General features: G+C 41.3%; 1 protein-coding gene across 2 annotated transcripts in view; it reads right to left on the bottom strand.

Annotated features, from left to right (window-relative positions):
- TNKS (tankyrase) overlaps window positions 1-12,048 on the bottom strand; it is a 150,075-nt gene that overhangs the window by 88,943 nt on the left and 49,084 nt on the right. For both annotated transcript variants that reach the window (XM_053303344.1, XM_053303345.1), the window contains exons 4-5: window positions 5,514-5,550; window positions 4,759-4,834 (exon numbers count right to left, since the gene is read on the bottom strand). In XM_053303344.1, the coding sequence (XP_053159319.1) occupies window positions 4,759-4,834; window positions 5,514-5,550 (113 nt within the window). The remainder of the gene's footprint in view (window positions 1-4,758; window positions 4,835-5,513; window positions 5,551-12,048) is intronic.

The following is a 12,048-nucleotide window of genomic DNA, read 5'->3' as shown; positions in this document are numbered from 1 at the left end:
ACAAAATTGTGTCAGATAGGACAAGTAAATTTAAGTAAAAACTTACATTTCAATCCCTGGCATCTCCAGGTAGGGTTGGGAAATACCCATCTGAAACCCTGGAACACTGCTGCTGGTCATCAGTGTAGACAGTACTGAGCTAGACAGACTAATTGTCTGGCTTGGTCAGGTTTCTATACAATCCTGTGTAATTCCTGTAAGTGCTTTAATGAACACACCTTCATAGATAAGCAAATCTATGCTTTTATCTGGTGGGTGGGGGAGAGATTTTAGCTAATCTTATCTTGCCCCTCTGTTAGCATCTATAGACATTTGGTCCAATTACTACAACAAAATACAGGAAAACCTGGGTATTCGTAGGGGTTCCATTCCCAGCTAGCACTGTGGATACTAAAACCACGAATACTGGGTACTTGGGGCTATGGAAGCACGGGGGTTAGGTTCCTAACCGGGGGGGGGGGGGAGGAGAGAGAATCAGACTAAAATGGTGTGTGCGGGTTTTTTTAAAAAATAGAAATTGACCGAAAAAGACCAAAAATCAGGCCAAAATGGCATTAAATTTTTTTACCACCATTTAAAATCACCACAGATGGCGGCAGCCATAGCAGCAGGGAATGGGTCGAAGACAGCACATTTTTCCTTCTAAAATCACTGCAGATGGTGGGAGAGGCAGCCACAATGGTGGGGATTGCAGAGGCGGCGGCGGCACACTTTTCCATTTAACAACACCGTGGAGGCCAATGCAGCAGCAGAGATCGTGGCAGGAGGAGCAACGGAGACTCCTCCTTCCAAGTCTCTCTTCCAGCTAATGTCACCATTTGGGGACAAGTGCATGTGCTCAGAGAGGCCTGAAATCGGATGCAGACTGGCCCGCATGGTAAGTTGGAAGAGAGGCTTGGAGGGAGCAGGAGTATCTGTTGCTGCTCCTGTCGCGATCCCCACTGCTGCGGCTGCCTCCGCGGTGATTTTAAAAGGAAAATTCTGCCACCTCCTTTCCCCTTTGCCCCCGCCCCCTCCAACCCAAGGCCTTTACTTATAAAAGGGGAATCCGGCGAGGATTTTTACAAGTATGACTGTATGCTGAGGTTTGGTGCCTATTCCCCAACAGCAGATACATCAAATCGTGAATGCTGAAACTGTGGATAATGAGGTTTGCCTGTACACTAGGAGAGCTGGATAGTTAGAGATTGGATGTCAACAAAGCTGTAATTTAGTACCTTAGTTAGATCCCTCCTGTATAATACAGAAGAGTCCAACTGCTCAATAACCCAGTAGATGGCAACGCTATTGCTTTTGATGAATGTTAGGCTGTATTTAGTACCAGTGGTAAAACTGGAACGACAAAACACCCTTCTAATTCTGCCTATCAAGTGACCAGCTAGATTGCCAAAGTAAGGACTCCCCCAAAGAAACTGAGAAATGTCACAGCATTAATGATAGTGAAGCAATATAAGCTTTTAACATGTTTGGTGGGGAGGCGAGAAGAATTTGCTGTGTAGAGTATAGGGAATGCAGAAGCTTGCAGCCCACTCTCACTTAATCATGGCTAAATGACCAAAAGCATTACCACAAGCTCTGTGCCAGATTTTAGATCTTTGAAAAAGAAAAAGGCACAGGTCTTTAGCAGAGCAGAGCCCCGAAGAGCTTTGAGTCACAGTGAGCATGCTTTCAATACCTGCAGAGATGACCCAAGACATTTCAATGTCCAAGGAAGAAAATCCAAATTGTACCTCATAGTGAGAATAATAAGCTATGTAACTGGCAATTTGTTGCCTTCCACCCCAACATCTGCCACCTTAGGCAGGTTCTCTTACCCTATCAACTAGTAGGGCCAGCTCTGAATATTAAGAAGAGCTCTCAGTAATAGCCACCAAATCTAATTATATAAACATTTTTGTGTTTTTGTTTTGAAGAGATATTCAGCCTTTTGACAAACACAGATCTGATCTTTTTTATGACTCAAGTGTCTGAACTTTTTCTCCTCAGGAGCATTTTGCATTTCAGAGCATCCCAATGTGCTACATTACTGAATAATTTAAACTGCTAACCTTCAATACATGCCATGAAATGAAAGCTATTGTTGCTATCATGGCATAGTTATGTATCCCATACATCCTCATCGAGTAAACGCCTCTTGTACTGATCTTTCTCTGTTTTGTGTTCCTTATATGTTATGCCACAAAAGCTCATATTATATGCGAAGCAAAGAGGAGACCACATCCTAGACTTTCCCCCCACAAAGGCCAAAGATAAGGGTAATATGGCATGGCATCTTAGAAAAGGAGGGATATCTTGCAAAAATGTTGCAATAGCAGGATGTGAAGTAGGGCAATCAAGATTATTTATTTATTAAAAATATTTCTATAACGCCCAAAACTTGTGTCTCTGATACCCATAGACACCAGAACAGGTGTGAATGAACTTTAAATGCACCCTGAACTACATCTGCAAACCCTGGTCAAACATATCCAGGCAAGTTCTGGAAGCAGGCATTAGTCCATATACGACAGGGGTGGGAATTGTTTGACTACAATTCCTATCATCCCTGGGTGACTAGAGATAATGGGAATTGTAGTCCAATCACATCTGGAAGGTCAAGTTTGCCCATCCTGATTTAGGACAATGGGGCAATGGTACCTTTGCCTTCAGATAGCGAACAGCCTTTCACGTATGTATGCACTCGAAACATGAGTCGGATGGCGAATTGCAGGCACATCCCTTTTAAAATGAGGGCTTACATGGCCCCTTTAAAGCTGAGGAGAGCAGGTCTATACCTGCTCCTCCTCAAATCGCCGCCATTGCTGTAATCCTGGCACTTACCCCAGCTATGCCCGCATACCAGCAGGGCGTCTCCCAGCTGCCCCTGCACAACACTGGCTCACACACGGCCTCTACATGCACATGGATCTCCACCAGGATTAGGGCAGTCACAGCAGTCAGAGGAGGAGTAGGTATAGACCTGCTCTCCTTTGCTTTAAAGGGACTGTGTAAGCCCTCGTTTTTAAAGGGATGTGCCTGCAGTTCGGTGTCTAAACCACTGGGGGAGAGAAAGGCGGCGGCAGGCGGGGGGAGAGAAATGCGGAACGGGAGGGGAGGAGGGCTGGAGAGCGCGGGCCAGAGGAAAGGGGAAGAGAGGAGAGACTGGGGGAGGAGGAGGAGGGAGGGGGAAACAGCCGGCCCCAAAGCCCAGCACAGATGCTCTGTGCAGGGTTGGCTAGTATTTATATATTGCATTTAAAAAAAAAAATTCACAAAGTGGTTTATATAAACACTTACCCCCCCCACACACACACACTGATAACATCAAATAAAGAGTGCCCAACACTAAAAATACTACATACTATTTGAGTCACCAACTGTTCTAAGGAGGTTCAGATGTACTCGGCTACTATCAAATAGTAAATACTTTAAGCAATTCAACATAGCATTAAACCAACTGATGGCTTGTAACATAAGAAAAAACAAATGTGTATTTAATAAGACAAGGTTTTAATCCATCACACACACACACACACACACACACACACACACACACACCGCATGCCAACTTTTAAATCAGTATAGCTTCAGTGACAGATATTTTCATTTAATCACCACTAACCAGATATAAGTTGATTCACACAATCCAATGAGCTGGGGCAATTGTTTTAACACACTTAAAAGAATACACAATGTTTTTAAGAAAGAGAAAGGGTATCATTCAGTCAAAATTCAGCAAATTTAAATCCAATTGCAGAATTTTTAATGAGAGAGCTTTAAATACATGCATAACTTTTACAATGAAATAAATTAGACAAATATGCTTGCTTTGGCTGGATTGTGTCCAAAATATTAAAGAATGGATACTTTTAGCAATGAAATAGAGATCTTTTTCTTGGAAAAGGTTTAGTACCAGGATGGCCAATTGGTGGTCCATGAACCACAAGATGCCCAAATTTTTGCAAACCTCTCATCCTCCCTGCAGCTTTACTACTGGGGAGGATCCAGTCAAAGAAGCTGCTGGTCATCTCCGTTTTAGACTATATGAAGGTTTGGCTAAAAATAGCCACTGAAAGATAAGGTTATTAAGCTATATGGACTCAGCTCGGTATGGAGAATCAGGTCTGTTATACCAAATTACAATATATTAAAAATAAGCAAACACATTAGGTGAGCAACTATATGTTATGTAACTTAACAGAACATGTCACAAAGTCTGGCCAGTACCCTGCCTTTGTATGTTCTTGTCTTCCCCTCACTTCGAACCAAACGAGTTTCATTCAATATCCCTATTACATAAAAGTGCAGCCACACACTGAAACAAAAAACACCCCCAGAAGTTTAGAATATTTGGTAGATACGAATCATGTTGATATGGATTTAGCTACAACAAACCAAATAAGGGCTTAGAATTCTACCTTCCTCAACGAAATACCAGAAAAACATACTGCACCAGAAAAGCTGTTCTTTCATTTTTATAGCTATTAACAAACCCAAATACAGAGCAGTTTGTTTGTTTTAACGACCGAACAATTTAAAAAACATAACCCAGCAGCTGATATTCCAAAGAAATGGCATGATCTCAAAGTGCATGCTCCACTGCCTCTGTCAATCTGTCACAAAGTGTCAATATTGGGCATAGTATCATTTAATTTCATGGTGAAGAAACACAAATTATGCCTCCACAAAACCAGTACGGTTAAATATGTTTTCAGATTGATAACACTTGCAGATAAGCATTAAAATAATTGCAGATAGGTTAAATAGGTACAGACTTACTTTTCGTCCATCACTTGCATGGCAGTTCACATTTAAAGGTGTCAACAGAGCCATCAGTTTTTCTTCATTACCACTCCTGCATGGCAGAGGAGTAAAGAAATGGGGAGGGGGGAAGCCCTTATAGAATATTTGAAATGGAGTTTCACATTAACACTCTATATACCGGCATATTTAAAGAACCACCTAGCAAGCATTTCGAATTGCAGAAGATGAAATATTTCCTTTAAGAATATATTTTAAAATGTAATTCTTTTATTAATCAAATCAAACATTTAATCCATATTTTTCTTAAATTTAATATCTAGCAAGACATTTCCCAAATATCTATTTTAGCTACAATTCCCAAGACACTATAAATAGCTTCAAGTCTCCTACTCAACGTTTCCTATCATGTGAAGAAATTCATTTTCTTTTAATAAGAAAAATGTAAAGCATGCTATTAAACTGTCAAATAAACAGAAAATACTCTAATGCATGGTTTGCTGCTAAAATGATCATTCTATAAGTGTAATGAAATTGGAGTATATTATGTTAACACTGAACAACCATCGTCTTATACCACCATACTGCATGATTACAAATATTTTGCAAGTGGCTAAAATCCAAAGAGACTCATGCTAACAAGGCTTGTTTATCTGCATAATTTCATAATAGGGTAGTGACAGAATGACAGCGATAATAAAAGTCCGTTTTTCAACCCCGCTTTCTACCTCCTCCCTCCAAAACAAACAATTTGTATTCTGAGCAGCACTTACCTAGCAGCTTCCAGGAGTTCGTCCTTCTTATATTCACCTAAATGATTGCAAAATATCATGCTGTTAGCATTTGGCAGAAGACAGATTAAGAAATGCAGCAGGAAGCAAATACAGAATTAAATAGAGAACGTGTGTGGGGGGGAGCGAGCCCACACCCCGCTGGGTGATGGAGCTGTGACGTTAGCCAGCTTGTGGAGGCAGCATCACCAGTGCCTTGGAGACGGGCAGCAAATTGACGCAGCTTCTTGTCCAATCCTTGGATGAAATGGCTTTTTTCAGACAACCAATGAATGCTAAACCTGTGTCCAGAAACAATCCCTCCGATAACAGCATGGCAGCTGAATACCATGTCCCCTCCCCCACTCTCCCTATTCAATACATCACAATACAGCATAACACACACCAACACTCCCAGGCAATGATGCTTTTTTCAAAAGAAGATATAAATAACGGACTCTGAAGCCATCCTTAGTTAGCAAAGACCTTCCCTGGATAGCACTAGTCAAATGGCAGTATCTTGCAGAATAACTGGTTTACAACGGAGCTTCAGTTAGCTTTTGCTTCACATGTTTCTAGCCTTAAGGAAAGCAATGCATCAATACGGCAGAATAGGAAAAACGGCATAAGTATTCTGAAAGCTGCACTTAAAAACTACCATTAAAAGGTTGTCTGTCTGTTCTTGTATCTCAGGGCAAAATTCTAAATTCATGCCCTGAACTCTGGCTATACACGTTGCCAAGTATTCCACTAAACATCTAAAACATTTTTGCCTTGAAAAGAATACAAAAATCTTCTACTAGCCCTCGGGTCTTCAAAATCTCAGGTTGGAAAAAACCTGAAGCAGATTATTCTGCATTCCATTCTGAGTACACCTCAGTTTAAAAGCCAAAAGCCAGGAGTATTAAAGTTACAATAATCCTCACATCAGCAGCTACTCAGGAGATCTGAATCCTGCACTTTCACTCTGCATAACATCCACACAACTTCAGAATTGCCATGCTTTAAAATCAGAATGAAGAAAAATCTTAGATTTCAAAAACCATTTTTTATTTCTAAGTTTTCCCTTCAAATGTAACTTGAATAAAATCTGAACTAAATGCCAACAATCTCATAAAACTGAATGGATGACCGTCTTGTGAAAGACTGCTTTTCTTTGTAAAGAACAAACTGCAGGGAAAACATCTTCGTCAGTCAGTCATCATACAGAACAATAACCCATGTGCTCATATTATAGCTTGATACTGGGATCCAGAGACTGGCAAGTCACCACAGGCATCATTCACTGATCCCTTGGGGTCACTTTTTACTCCTATTCTATTCTATATCCAGTAACTAAATGGTATCTCCAACTGGCTCAGAGTTGGTGCTCCAATATTTATGATTTAAGCAACCAATCAATATGCACTTTTATTTAGTGGGTATCTAAATAATAAATGGATTTTTTTTATTTCAGTCATCTTGATTCTACCCTTGCTTCAACATATCCATTAAACATGTCAACATATCCATATTTAATACATGTATACAACACACACACACACACACACACACACCACTGAGTATTCAGAGAAGATATTTGTCAAGGATACTTCTTGCTTCAATTTCGTATCTGAAGTGGGAACTCTGAATTTGTACTTCAATGATCATTGTTCAACTAGCCTAAGATTATCAACACTGACAATGATCCTTCAAGATCTGAGATCTTTTCCAGCCGCGCAACACAAGATCATTTTAACTTAAAATGCCAAGGACTGAACTTGGGACTTTCTTGGCACAAAGCATGTGTGCAACTCCTGAGCTACGACTTTTTCTCATATGGCAACATTACTGTGAGAATGGTTAGGAAAGAATATTTTGCTCCCATACCACATTAGGTATAGAACAGTCAACCCCCTCAACAAAATTATTCCCCTTTACTACATACAATCTTATTGCTCCTTGGAATCTCACGCACACACACACAACTTTTTAAAAAGCCACACCCCTTAAATGCAGAACATACTGACTGGGATCCAGAGAGATAATTGGATGAGCCCAAGAACTTTCATGACCCAGCAGAATTTTATTTATTTATCTTATTGTTTTGAACAGCAGATCATGTCACTGTCATAGGATCCCTCAGAGTTAAGCAGCTACAGGCCTGTCTCCAACCTTCCATGACTGGGCAAGATGATTGAGAAGGTGGTGGCCTCCTGGCTCCAGGTAGTCTTGGAGAAAATTGATTATCTAGACCCATTTCAAGCTGGCTTTCAGGCGGGCTATGGGGTGGAGACTGCCTTGGTCAGCTTGATGGATGATCTCCAATTGGGAATTGACAGAAGGAGGTGACTTTGTTGGTCCTCTTGGATCTTTCGGCAGCCTTCGATACTATTGACCATAGTATCCTTCTGGAACATCTGAAGGGGTTGGGGGTGGGAGGCACTGCTTTGCAGTAGTTCCGCTCCTACCTCATGGGCAGATTCCAAATGGTTTCTCTTGGAGACGGTTGTTACTCAAAATCTCAACTTCATATGGTGTCCCTCAGGGCTCCATACTGTCTCCGATGTTGTTTTACATCTACATGAAACCACTGGGAGAGATCATCAGGAGATTTGGTGCGGGATGTTATCAATATGTTGATGGCACCCAAATCTATTTCTCCATGTCAACATCATCAGGAGAAGGCATAACCTTCCTAAATTCCTGCCTGGAGGCAGCAATGGGCTGAATGAGGGATAACAAATGGAGGCTGAATCCAAATAAGACAGAGGTACTTAATGTGCGGGGTCGGAACTCGGAAGACAATTTTGATCTGCCAATTCTGGATGGGGTCACACTCCCCTAGAAGGAACAGGTACACAGTTTGGGGGTACTTCTGGATCCAAACCTATCCCTGGCGTCCCAAGTTCAGGCGGTGGCCAGAGGTGATTTTTATCAGCTTCGGCCGATATGCCAGCTGCATCCGTTCCTTGAGATGAACGGCCTCAAAACGGTGGTACATATGCTGGCAACCTCTATGCTGGATTACTGCAATGTTCTCTATGTGGGTCTGCCTTTGTACGTAGTCTGGAAACTGCAATTCTTCCAGAATGAGGTGGCCAGGTTGGTCTCTGTGTCATTGAGACCATATTACTCCTGTATTGAAAGAATTATACTGGTTGCCAATACGTTTCCAGGCAAAATACAAGGTGCTGGTTATTACCTATAAAGCCCTAGAAAACTTAGGACCTGGGTGTTTAAGAGAACATCTGCACCATGAGCCCCATCACCTGTTAAGATCATCTGGAGAGGTTTGTCTGAAGTTGCTGCCAACTTGTCTAGCGGCTACTTAGGGACAGGCCTTCTCCATTACTGCCCCTGGGCTTTAGAATATGCTCCCTGTTGAACTTACCCATCTCTGGCAACTTTTAAGAAGGCACTCAAGACATATTTATTCACCCAGGCTTTTAATCAGATTTATAGTTTTGATATTTTTAATGTGGGGTTTTAAATGATTTCAATGTTAATGATTTCAATGTTTAAATGGTTTTAATTGTTTAATTGATTTAATTTTTAAAATGATTTTAATTGTAAACTGCCCAGGGATGAAAGTTTTGGGCAGTTGGACTTTGTGCAGACTCAATCCAGCTTTGCAGGGGTGGGGGACCTATTACAATAGTCCATGCACATTTTACAGTTAGATGACAAGTACTGAAATTATTACCTGTTCTGCTCTACGCAAATGGAGTACAAACAGAAAGAAATCATGGGCATTACTGCTTTATATTCACATTACCTCAATAGAACACAACAATTCCAAAGAATTACCTGCAAGATGTGAAATGGCAGAGTGAAGATGGCACAATGTACTTATGAATGGTAGATCTATCTTATCTGAATACTCAGAATGAAAAATTAAACAAAAGGTGTGCCTCCAGATTGTGAGGTGTGTAATTCTAAATGAGCAAATGGGGGACAAACATTGCTGGCCTTAGGATTTGTACTGACAGCCATTCGGGGAAGCAGCAACTTCTTCTTTGGACTGTCCTCATGATGTCCAATCCTACAACAGCAATATTAACATTGTCCATACAAATACAGGAAGGGAAGGAGAGAAGAGAACCTTGCTGTAGTGACAGCCTTGCAACAGAGAAAGAACCCATTCAGTGGGGTTGGGTGGGGAGGGGAGTGTGAGAGATGCATGTGCCCTCTAGCACCGACTAAAAGGCAAGGCACACCCTTCACCGCAGGGGTGGGTGGTGGGGAGAGTAAACCACAAAAGATTCTTGAAACAGTGGTGCATTGCTGCTGGGTAGTCTTGCTTTTTTTCCATTCAAAGACTATTTTTTTAAAAATTGCTATAAGGGGAGGCACTACTGCTTTTAAAAAAAGATGGGGGAAATTTCAAGCATGGGATTCAAACACCACATTAAGCAATGTCCCATTTGGCCCTCAGAAGTCATCTAGATATTCTGCATCCATTGTGGGACAGGACACTTCTCTTTTTTAATCACTTCCCCTAGTTCTGTTTATACTTGGTCTGAGGCATCGTGAATTTACTTTGTAGATTTTAAATTGTTGCAACCTCAATCTGTTGAGAGGTAGGGAAAATGTTTTAAATATATTTTAAAAACTTCAACTGACCACTTTTCAATCTGTATTGCATAGCAAGAAATTGCTTTACAAGATACCACATGTATCTCAACTGATCCACAAAAATTGTGTGAAATTCAACAGTTATACATACAAAAAATGTTATATTAGTTATAGTTGCCATCTCTATAGCCTATCAGCTGAATTTGTGAACAAACTGTGGTCCCACCTGCTCCCTTAAATGTCACACTTGCCAATACTTCTTAGTAAGTGTAAACGTTTCTTTTTTTAACTAGAAGTTTGAATTTTCCATTGCCAAAAACATTCACAAACATATACTTGTACAGTTACATTTAAACATTACTGGCCAACCAATCTTGTTATTTCATTCATTCATTCAATTTATATACCGCCTGACTCAAAGGCTCTAGGCGGTTCACAAAAACAAACTCAACAGTACCTCTTAGGAATCAAACATCTGTCAAAAAGATCTGAAACAGCAATGCACAAATTGATACAAGATAAACAGTGTTAAAACAAAGACTGTTTGTCTTGTATTAATTGCCCTACTCCAAAGCCAGCAAAGACCAGGCAGCCACAATGATGTCATAGTTATTTATAATGTAATGGGAAACGGCAAGAGTTGTACAAAACTGTTGAAAAAAAACCCTTCATGGTAGCAACACATTGTGCAATTCTGGAGACAGAGGAGATTTCAGATTTTAGCAAGAAACATTCATCTTATCTTGAGCAAATATAGCCAATATGAAAACTGGCAACTTGCATTTGCATGTCCCTATGCCCACCGACCTACATGCTTCACGGCTGCCTCTACACGCTGCTCGGCTGGCTCCGCGCCTGATCACATAGCTGAATGTGGGAATTGGAGAAGGAACAGCAAATGAAAGTGCTTTAGGAGAAGACAACCAAAGATTAAAGCCACAAAGCAACAGGCCCATGTTCCTCCACCTTAAAGCCTGTGTGTTGGATATACAGGTGAAACTCAAAAAATTAGAATATCGTGCAAAAGTTCATTAATTTCAGTAATGCAAATTAAAAGGTGAAACTGATATATGAGATAGACACATTACATGCAAAGCGAGATAAGTCAAGCCTTAATTTGTTATAATTGTGATGATCATGGCGTACAGCTCATGCAAACCCCAAATCCACAATCCCAGAAAATTAGATTACATGAAACCAATAAAACAAGGATTGTCAATAGAACAATATCGGACCTCTGAAAAGCATAAGCATGCATATGTATTCAGTACTTGGTTTGGGCCCCTTTTGCAGCAATTACTGCCTCAATGCGGCGTGGCATGGATGCTATCAGCCTGTGGCACTGCTGAGGTGTTATGGAAGACCAGGATGCTTCAATAGCGGCCTTCAGCTCTTCTGCATTGTTTGGTCTCATGTCTCTCATCCTTCTCTTGGCAATGCCCCATAGATTCTCTATGGGGTTCAGGTCAGGCGAGTTTGCTGGCCAATCAAGCACAGTAATCCCATGGTCATTGAAACAGGTTTTGGTACTTTTGGCAGTGTGGGCAGGTGCCAAGTCCTGCTGGAAAATGAAGTCAGCATCCCCATACAGCTCGTCTGCGGAAGGAAGCATGAAGTGCTCCAAAATCTCCTGATAGATGGCTGCGTTGACCCTGGACTTAATGAAGCACAGTGGACCAACACCAGCAGATGACATGGCTCCCCAAATCAACACAGACTGTGGAAACTTCACACTGGACTTCAAGCATCTTGCATTGTGTGCCTCTCCATTCTTCCTCCAGACCCTGGGTCCTTGGTTTCCAAATGAGATGCAAAAGTTGCTCTCATCAGAAAAGAGGACTTTGGACCACTGAGCAACAGACCAGTTCTTTTTTTCTTGAGCCCAGGTAAGATGCTTCTGACGTTGTTTGTTGTTCAGGAGCGGCTTGACAAGAGGAATACGACATTTGAAGCCCATGTCCAGGATCTGTCTGTGTGTGGT

The sequence above is a fragment of the Hemicordylus capensis genome, chromosome 2 (assembly GCF_027244095.1).
Source record: "Hemicordylus capensis ecotype Gifberg chromosome 2, rHemCap1.1.pri, whole genome shotgun sequence".
Lineage (NCBI taxonomy): Eukaryota > Metazoa > Chordata > Lepidosauria > Squamata > Cordylidae > Hemicordylus > Hemicordylus capensis.
The sequence above is the reverse complement of the archived record's forward strand: the minus strand, read 5'-3'. Positions and strand labels throughout refer to the sequence as shown.